We start from the raw sequence: 10,315 nt of genomic DNA on the forward strand, positions 1-10,315 counted from the left end.
ACAATTTACTGATGATGCTAATCTAATTTAGGTAAAATCTTTATTGGATTCATAAACAGGTCAGGTTTTATCCTTCATCCTTCCCCTCTCCAGTCGTGACAGTTGATGTAGTGCTTGTTGCTTCCTGTGGAGGCGCACCCTTCATCCGGCGAGCCTCTTAAATTTCACCGGAGCACACGTCTTTCTGAACAGCGCCTGTTAATATCCATTGTCGTCGATAATGGACGCGGGATTCTTCCGCGTAAGTCTTTAAACTTATTTCTAATTACTAAGTGTGTTGTTGCTAAGTTGTATAGAGCTACATTCCTTGTTTAGAACATTAATGTGCAATATGCATTTTGGTGGAGGCCATACATTCAGAATCGGTATGGTCAGGGCTTCGTCTATCAACTGATAACTATCTTGGATTTCGGCATGAGTCGTGTTTCAGATGGGCTATTTCTAAAGTTAACATGTAATTACAAAATGAATGTTTGTCACCTTATGTCCTTATGTAACGCTGTATTTCTTAAACACCATCGCCTTTCTGCATTCATTGCGTCTGCATTTGCAGGAAATAGACCAGCCAATGTAGCTAGCTAGTGCTAATTTGTTAGCTTTGCCTAAAGATGGCGTCCGACGGGAGCATCGTTCCTGACTCAATGAGGTAGTCACGACAACTGCTATACCAACATTAGCCAGAAAAAGTAACGTTGGACTTAAATATGTGTTGACTAATACCGCCTATGTCAATTGACGTTTGATTTTCTGTCCTTGTCGGTGGTATCGGTCGACATAGCCTTCAGACGTTAGCTAGCCATTCAGGTTCCCTTGGAGGATTAAGCACGTTAAATGTTAGCTTAGCTTACGTTAGCTTGTCTGACTCAATGTGACGGTTTAAATTCAAGATGACACGTGAATAAATGTTGATTAGGTTAATATTCAAACTTTCAACGAGACGTCATATGTTAGCACAAGCAGCATAACGTTTTGATAAACTCAATTCAGGGTTTTCGGTTCGATGTCAGTATTTCCTGTATTGATGGAGAATAGGAAAATACTGAGGAATGAATCGTGCGAGACATTTTTTCATACATGCGTTGATATGTGTGTAATGTTAGGTGTAGATAATTAACAAGCCAAATAGTTCTTGATGGATGATTTTTCTTTAGGGTACAAGTGCGGAGCAAGACAACCGTTTCAGCAACAAGCAGAAGAAACTGCTGAAGCAGCTGAAATTTGCAGAATGTCTGGACAAGAAGGTATAAAATAATTCACGTTTACAATACTTTTTTGACACAGTATTGGTACTCTTTCAGTTTCAAACATTTGTTGCATTGAAAAATGTAATGACTGGCTAAATTTGTGTTGTATTGGTCACCGTTTTGCTCCTAGGTGGACATGACCAAAGTGAACCTGGAGGTCATCAAACCATGGATTACTCAGCGAGTGACAGAGATTCTGGGGTTTGAGGATGACGTCGTCATAGAGTTCATATTTAACCAGCTTGAGGAGAAGGTAATGTCTTTATTTGTGTTTATTTGATTTTTTTCACTACTGTAATAAATATGAGGGCATTGCTTAGTCAGTAAGAAGGGTTATAAGCAAATAATTTCACATCCTAGTCAAATTGAATGGGTCAAAAAAAAGTAAAAGTAACAGTTGGTGTAAAACTGATTTATAATGACATAACCATGTTTTGCTGTTATGTGACAAAGTGCCTTTATTCAGCAGTCTTCTAATGATGATGTGATTTATGATTTAAAAGGCCTGAACCAATATGGATGTTATACCTTGCATCAGAAGTATAGCACCAACACCTAATTAGCTCTCTCCTGAGCCCAAAGTCACTGAGCCCAACTCTCCCTTCATGATGCAGTGTGTGGTTTGAGGTGAGTTTTAAGCAGGGATCACCAATATCATGTCAGTGAAAGACACACCTGAACAATGCCATAATCATATTCTCCGTAGGTATTTGTGGTGCATAATTAAACTGCCCAGATCCCTTTGAATACATCTGGAATTACAGGCTGACAACAGGGAAGTTTTTATCAATTTGCCACAGCCTGTTGTTAAGAGTAATGGACCTTGTTCTTTCCATCTTTTTTAAAGAGTAACTTAAAGACTATTTTGACACCAAGCTGAAAAGTGTTGTCTCAGCGACCACCTCTGATTGAAAGTCTTTTGTTCTTTTGGGTGTGGTGAGAACAAATGCAACAGAAAACACTTGTTGCAGTTGTAACCACTCCTAACCTCCCACCAAGGGTGGCTTGAGCACACCCCAGGTGTAGCTCTACATTGCTGTAGCGTGTTGAAAACTTCAGCCACTGGAGGTCAGCAAAAACAAGATTTTCAGCTGATATTAATTATTCTGTAACAAGTCAAGTTAAACCCTCTGACCACACCCAGTATCTCAGTTAGGTGTGGACAGATTTTCAGCTATGAGAAGCAGTTCAGTTTGGCATTAAGTTACTCCTTAAAAACTGGAAGGCCACTGAAATATCTGTACTGGCCATGTTTTTGACCATAACAAAATACTTCTTGCTAGTAGAGCTGTAATGCTGAGCTCCACTGATTATTATGCATTTCATTTTTGAAGACTAAATTGTGCATGTTCTTCATCCCATAGGATATTGGCTACTTTTTACTACTTTAAATATACTCACTATGCCCAAAATTTTTTTCTCTTTTTTATTTTTTTTTTAATCATACTGTGTACCCCACTGATATGCCAAACCACTTGGGAATGTCTTGGTAATGGGGTCAATTCCATTCCACAGACTTACTTTTGGAAATAGGACAAAAGGTTACTGGGGAAAATGAGCCCAAGTAATTTACACACAGTACCCTCACTTAGACCATTACTTGGATCCCATCCCATAGTGTACTTGAATGGAAATTTTGGCATATATGCGTATAATGAGCCGATTTCATTCTGCTAAGATGCTAAAAACCACACATGTATTTATTTATGATATATGTGTAACAAAAAGGTTTTTTTTATCGTTTTGTTAGAGCTTTTTCTTGCCATAGCTTTTGGGGGATGGGGTGGGCTGTTAAAGCTAAGTTTAAAGGGTACTGTTGCATAATGGTAAGAGAGTAATTGAATTGAGATTACGGTGTCTCACAATAATTCTGTCAGTTGTTGAAATAAAACTCCTTTTTTGTGTAACTGTGTACTCATTATTGCTTGTTCGTCTCTTGCAATTTAGATAAATGATATAACATTAAGCTCAAGGTGGTTGAGTCTCAAGCAGTAGGGAGGCGGAAGCAAGCCAAGGGAGCTCCGTGCCCACTGATCCCACGGGACTCACTGAAGACACCGGAACTGTACTTGCAGTGTTGGGTTTTAATGCACTCTGTATTGTGGCTATTTGTTTAACTGCTGAAGTATAGACTGTGGGGAGACCTGAGAACAAGGGGTGGGTAGGAACACAGAATTGTAAAGTAGTGGGAATAGCACTGAGGAAATCAAATAATGACAAAATATTTTTTGGTATTGTGGGAGTTTTTTGATTGTATATCTGGGGAATAACAATCAGAAATGGGTATAACAGCAGTATTGCATGCAGTTTTTGTATCTCTAGATATGTCTCCCCTCAGCTAGCTCGCATTCTCAGTTCGATGAGTTTGTGAGTACAATTAAAATCAATCACACTTTTGTTTTGGTAGGTTATTGAGTGAAATATTGGACCCAGGTATGTTAAATATTCTAGTCAGTCATACATGTTTTGATTATAATTAACTACATAGCCAAAGGTATAGTTTAGTGAGGACTAGAAGGTAGGCAGTCCCATTTGTGGGATCCTACCCCCCCCTGATATTTTGCCTTCCATTATTTCAATGGCCATATGGTCTTTTCTCTCCCCCCTTCGTGTGTGTGTTGCAGCACCCGGATAGCAAGATGATGCAGATCAACCTGACAGGCTTCCTGAATGGGAAGAATGCCCGGGAGTTCATGAAGGATCTGTGGCCCCTGCTGCTGAGTGCCCAGGAGAACATTGCTGGCATCCCCTCTGCTTTTCTGGAGCAAAAGAAAGAGGAAATTAAACAGAGACAGGTGAGCTTCTCCCTGAGGTAAATGTCAGCAAAACGTCTCTCGGTTATTGGAAAATTAATCTGTGGTTGCTGACAGTGATAAGGAAGGACTAATAACACTGACATGAAAATACTGGTGTAAAGAAGTCTAAGAGTGTCCTGGTTTCTCAAACACTCTTTGTAATATTCCTATGCCATATAAGAACTAAAAACGGAGACAACAACATTGAACACAGTACTTAACAATGTACATGACAGTACATGGACATTGCGGTATAGAAGACAATAGTGATGTGTTTTGTTCCATTTCTGGTAGATTGAACAGGAGAAGCTTGCTTCTCTTAAGAAGGTTGATGACGATAAGAAGGAAAAGGACAAGGACTTCAGAGAGAGGGCTCAGTCAAAGAGCCCAAGGAGGTAAGAAAACAAAATGTTTTCTGTATTAAAATTGAATTTGTGTATTTATCGCAGAACACGAAAAGTAATGTTTGCCTTATCTGTCCAGGCGCAAGACAAGGTCACCGTCACCACGGCGAAGGTCACCAGTGAAGCGGGAAAGGAAACGTAGTGCCTCGCGCTCACCAAGGCGCAAACCCAGTCCAGCTGGTGGCAGTTCACCCCCACCACCCCTGATGCAGCTGCCCACGAAACCCTTGGAGCAGCTTGTGGAGCCAGAAGTTTCAGGGAGGGCCATGCCTGAACCAGTCATCCATGAAACATCTTCCACTTGGTTTGTGGAACACTTATTTTGTTGTTGTTCTTAATGGTAATGTCAGTGTTAGTTATGAATCCACTGGATTTTAATTTTTTAGTGTTTTTTTTAATTTTATTTCAGTTCTTTTGTTTGCATTTTGGTTAGTTTGTGAAGCAGTCATGACTCAAAACAGAATGGGGACAATAGACTGGATCAAAAACAAAGTAATATTGATCCTTGGAAACAGGCAGTATAGTTCCGTAGTTTTGTTTTTAGATTTAAAATGTGTTGTGCAGGGTTAACATTTAGCATTTAAACCTCTTTCTCTGGTTTATAGTGACACAGTTGTGGAGGTGGTGAAAGCAGACTCTGTGATTGAAGTCAAAGAACCTTCACCAGAGAAGATTCAAAAGAAAGAGGACAGGCCCAGGTCCAGAGAAAGGGAGAAGGACAGCAGAAAGGAAAGACCTCACCACCGTTCTCGTTCTCATTCCCGCACTCGCAGGCGACGTTCCCGTTCCAGGTGATTTATGACTTTCATAATAAATAGTTACTATGTCTTCTGGTTCTTCATGGCTAATGATCTTGAGTTCTTAAGCATAAGAAAAAGTTTGAAACTTTCTAAACCCCATTTCAGATCTTACTCCCCTCGTAGAAGACAGAGTCCCAGGAGGAGAATGTCTCCTCGTCGTAGGAGTCCCCCGAGACGTGGCCCCACCGGCTCCAGACACAGACATAGACGCTCCCCCGTCCGCAGGTCAGTGTCTCCAGCTTACTGGTTAAAGGAACAGTTGTTAAGTCTCACAGGCTTAGTTCCCTTTTAGCCTCCTATTTTAGTATTTTACTGACAACCATGCAATTTCTGCGTAGTAAATCCTGTCCGTACAGATGTAGGACCATCTTTTCCTTTAAAAAATAAACTCTTAATGTAGTTAATGTGTCTGCGTCCTGCAGGAGGCGCTCTCGCTCTGCCTCATCATCTGGCAGCAGCTCCTCCGGCTCCCGCTCACCTAAAAAAGCAATGAAAAGAATATCTAGCACACCACCTCGAAAACAGGTCCATTACCCTGACGCCTCCATTAGCCCCACAGGGAAGGACAGACGATCACCGTCTCCACGAGCCAGAAGGGGCAGAGGCTCTGCATCACCAACTAGATCATCTGGTATGACCTTTATCATCCTTTCATTGCTCTCTGTAATGATTACATCTTGTAGCGGCAACCACATGACACTTTTAGCCTCTTGGCTCCTTCTGTGTCTTAGAAATCCATTATTTAAAATCTTGTGATACTTTATAAATGATCTTTCAGTAAATAAAGTTATTCCTGAACATGCATAAATTCAGGGTGAAGCTGTTGTTTCAAGAACTATAATAACGGAGTGTGTTTTAACATAAGTATCTGAAATGCTGTTTTTTCAGGTTTAAAGCGAAAACCAGGAGGAAGGGGTGATTCTCCATCTGACAATGCCAAGCCCAGACCTTCTGAAGGGTCTGAGTCAGGTAAGCATTAAATTATGTTTGTTTAAAGACCTATAATGGCTTTTCGCTTCAAAAATTGGGTTTACCGGTCACATGGAGTTCGGGGGCCACTAATTCTTGAAAGAAGAAATGATCTCTCTTTGCTCGATTGGTTTGTCCTGGTTTTTAGCAGGAAGCGGCGTGGTGGTGGTTGTAAAACTCATTGCAACTTTGCTTTGTCAAAAGTTAATTTACCATGCTTGGTACTAAGTCAAATATGCTTTGCAAATGAAAATGCACTTGAAGCTAAGATAGCTAAGCTTATGGTAGAAGCTTGGTCTACCTGTGCAGGAAAACATTAGAAGACAGGGTCTTGTTTGAAAATCCACAAACCACAAAAATGAATATTCCACCCTTGGCTTGGTACCATTTTTTTTAAATTAATATTTTAGACAGTAGCAAATGGAGACTGGTTGTAAAGTAGGAGTGTGAGTAAGTGTGTGTCTAAAGACCTTATAACAGTGCTCTCATTTGTTAACCTTATTGATAATTCTTTGATAATTGTGTATTGATCTAGGTTAGGGTATCAGTACAGTGAACAAAAACATGATGAAACACACTATATACTAACACAAGGGACAATAGGAGTATGAATATATGGTCAGTTGCACTATGCCATGTTGAATCCTCAAGAAAAGTCAAGCTGCTGGGATACACATCTTTTTCTGTATTATCTGTAAGTTTTCCATGGCAGCCTGTTTCACTGGTTCTGCTAACACTGATGGGACACTCAATGCTCTACATTTCAGAGGAGGATAAAAATGAGAAAGGGGCAACAGCAGATTCGGTGCAGCAGCGGCGTCAGTATCGCAGACAGAATCGACAGTCTTCTTCAGGTTATAAGCGTTTTTATCCCCGTTCTGTCCTCTCCCATACCCAATCCTCTCTCTTTAACCAAGTCTCTGTCCATGTCATCTTGCACTCATCGTCTCATGGACTTTTGAAGATGTGCCCTAACCCCAACCTTGGTGTTTTTTCCTCACCGCATACAGTTAAGGTTGCAATAAAAAAAGTTGTTGATGTCGTCTGTCTGTTTGTTTACAGATACGGGGTCTTCCTCCTCAGAAGACGAGGGGCCTAAGAGACCTACAGCAGGGCCAGGTGCCAGAAATGGTGATGTCAGGAGGAGACGTAGCCGTACCCCATCCCCACGGAGGCGACACAGGGATGTCTCTCCAAGGTCAGACACTTCCCACAGTACTTGCACAATCTTATCTGAATCATTTCATTTGATGGTTGACTGAAATCCTAGTTGACCGTGTTTGGCATATGTATTATTTTTCTATTTGTACCCCTTCAGGAAAAGACGTTCTCCATCTCCTGGACGCAGACGTCGCTCCCCTTCTCCCCCACGACGTCGCAGGTCTCCCTCTCCTCCTAGACGAAGGTATAGGCATGTTGATTTTATTTCTGTAGCTATCATTTGTGTATTAATGACTGACAATTTCATAAGAGTTTTTGAATTTGGTGCTTCCCAGGTCTCCTTCCCCACCTCCGCGTCGTCGTTCTCCATCCCCCAGACGATATTCTCCTCCTATCCAGCGACGCTACAGCCCCTCACCTTTGCCACCACAGAAAAGGAGGTTGTCCAGCTCACCCATTAAACGCTCTTCTCCAGGTGCAAAGCGACGCATCTCCAGGTCCCCCAAGCGCAGAATTTCTCCTACTCAAAGGAGACGCACACCTCCATCCTCCTCCCCTCCAGCCAGACACAGGAGGAGCCCCATGTTGCCTTCTGTCAGGCCAAACAGGGATACACGATCCCCCGGTGCAGCAGCCAGCCGCCTCTCCCCGTCCCCTGCAAACCGCAGCCGCGCTGTTAGGGGTTCCAGCAGTCCTCGGGGACGTTTTGAAACCTCCAGTACGTCTCCATCTAACCAACGGAGACAGCAGTCCCCTTCACACAGTGGCAAACCCATCCGTAGAGTGTCCCGCACCCCAGAGCCACGCAACAACCAGAGGTAATCAAGGCAGCTAGCATGTCAGAATAATGCAGTATTATGTGCAATCACTCTTTTGAATGTCAACTTTGTCCTCTCCACAGACCATCTCCGAGTCCCCAGCCTATGAGGAGAGCATCCTCCAGATCCAGATCTGTTTCCCCTCAACCCGTAGCTCAGAAACGTCCAGCCTCTGCCTCCCCCTCACCATCTCGCTCAGCCAGTGCATCTCCACCACCAGCCAAAAAGCCCAGCAGTGGTTCTGGCAGTCAGTCCCCGAGCAAGGTTTGATATTTCAGCTTGTTAAGTAATATGGTTGTCCAAGATCAGCTGCATATTTGCAGGTCCATAACCTAAGTGTAATATAACCTAATATTGTGGGTATTATTTGGACAGTCTGCACATTCATGATTGCTGCACATTCTGTAAAGCCTTGATTCAAAAAATGCCAATTAGGTTCTTATACAAATTGTTAAATGCCTGTCAAATTTATTTTTGTCCAGTGTCCCCTAACACAGTGGTTTTTTAAAACTATTTGTGGCCAAGAAACACCAAAGGGCAAGCTGTAATCTCAAAACATACATGTATTCATATTTGTGCAAAATAACCCCAATTTAATGACCTTCAATACTTAAGACTTCTTGAATGCATTCTGAACCACAAAAAAATGCAAGGTTTGTTAAAAATTTCCTGGAAATTACATGTTGAAATACGTGGGAGCCGTGTTGTGGAATAATTCTTTGGCACTGTCATGCTTGGAACATCGTTCCTGTGATGTTTGTGATATTTAGTAACGCTTTTAATGTCCTCTTAAAAATCTGTTATATTGCAGAATTCGGATGTTGATGGCAGTGGAAAGAAAAAGAAGAAGAAGAAGGAAAAGAAACACAAGAAAGAGAAGAAACACAAGAAGCACAAGAAGCATAAGAAGGAGAAGAGTGGTGGTGCTGCACCTACTGATGGACAAGAAAACCAGGGCGTGGAGGAGGATGGAGAGTCAAGAAAGGTTAAATCTGTTTCTGTGATTATTTTTTCTTGAGCTACCAAGGCTTTCTGTCCACAGGGAACATACAAATAGATGATATTATTTGGCTGTTTGCCATGCACCAACATTCTGTATTTGTGCGCAGGTGTTGAGATATGTATGTTTCATGCTGTTTTTGTTTTAGGAATCAGACAGTGAAGTAGATGACAGCTTAGATGACTTGGAGAAGCACCTAAGGGAGAAGGCCCTGCGCTCCATGAGGAAGGCCCAGATGTCTCCATCACAAATGTCCTGAAAACAAGGGCCTTCATCACTTTTCAATTTTCCACTCACTCTTGATGTTTGTCATCAACCTGGTCAGCTTTAGAATGTACAAATTGTTAAATCTTGGGTCTTTTTTTTTTTTCTTTTTACTGGTTTGGTACATTCTGAAGAGTGTGTTTAATTAAGAGCTTGATTTGTCAGTTAGTGTATTATCTAAACTGTAAAGAGGCTTGTGTTGTCCATAATTTTAAAATGTTTAGCAGGGGATCAGTGTAAGAGGTTTCAGAGGTTTGAGTTGGGCAGATATAAAATATTTTCCACAGCCCACAGTAGATTCCATTGAGAAATGATTGCATGCGCAGTGATTGTCTCTAATGTGCATGAACCACTGAACTTATGGAGTGTAGAGAAAAACCAACTTACAGTAACATACTGTTACTATTGCCTTTTAGTAGTGGAAACAGTTGCACAGCTGTGCTAACTGTTAGAGGCTGTAACAGAATGTCTTGTCCCATACTGTAACTGAATAGAGGTGTTTGGCATTGTTTAACCTGCTGTACTCTGACTTTGAAATGGTCTTGTTTCAAGACTAAACAACCTGATGTGATACAGTTTGCTTTAATTTTTCCGAATGGATTAATACGCAATTTTATGTTGGCACCCTTGCACCAAGCCTAAACTCTGCAGGACTGCTATGATTTGTATTTAGTACCCCTCGCTCTTGTCATATTGTCATCCTTTCAGAATTAAAACCTTTTTATAGGATGTGTGCTTTCCTTAATGTTAAGATTTTGTCATTTCTGCTTTGGATGGGATCTGTCAAAACTAGCAATTCAATATAAGTGAATTAAGAAAAAAAAGCAGTAGTTATTGGGTTTGGATGAAGGCTACTGTAT

General features: G+C 41.4%; 1 protein-coding gene across 3 annotated transcripts; it reads left to right on the top strand.

Moving 5' to 3' along the window:
- Window positions 1–137: 137 nt before the first annotated feature.
- srrm1 (serine/arginine repetitive matrix 1) lies at window positions 138–10,184 on the top strand. 3 transcript variants are annotated; one of them, XM_041954269.1, is made up of 17 exons: window positions 138–241; window positions 1,152–1,241; window positions 1,375–1,497; window positions 3,869–4,039; window positions 4,334–4,434; window positions 4,523–4,747; window positions 5,049–5,234; window positions 5,349–5,468; window positions 5,666–5,874; window positions 6,132–6,212; window positions 6,980–7,066; window positions 7,275–7,410; window positions 7,531–7,617; window positions 7,709–8,191; window positions 8,275–8,455; window positions 9,003–9,176; window positions 9,340–10,184. In XM_041954269.1, exons 1-17 carry the CDS (start codon window positions 221–223, stop codon window positions 9,448–9,450), a joined length of 2,586 nt encoding a protein of 861 aa, XP_041810203.1. In that variant the 5' UTR covers window positions 138–220; the 3' UTR covers window positions 9,451–10,184. The 3 variants fall into 3 exon arrangements, with proteins under 3 accessions (XP_041810203.1, XP_041810204.1, XP_041810205.1); XM_041954270.1 differs by lacking the exon at window positions 6,980–7,066; XM_041954271.1 differs by lacking the exons at window positions 138–241; window positions 1,152–1,241; window positions 1,375–1,497 and adding an exon at window positions 1,533–1,871.
- The last annotated feature ends 131 nt before the right edge of the window (window positions 10,185–10,315 follow it).

This window comes from Chelmon rostratus, chromosome 15 (genome assembly GCF_017976325.1).
Source record: "Chelmon rostratus isolate fCheRos1 chromosome 15, fCheRos1.pri, whole genome shotgun sequence".
Lineage (NCBI taxonomy): Eukaryota > Metazoa > Chordata > Actinopteri > Chaetodontiformes > Chaetodontidae > Chelmon > Chelmon rostratus.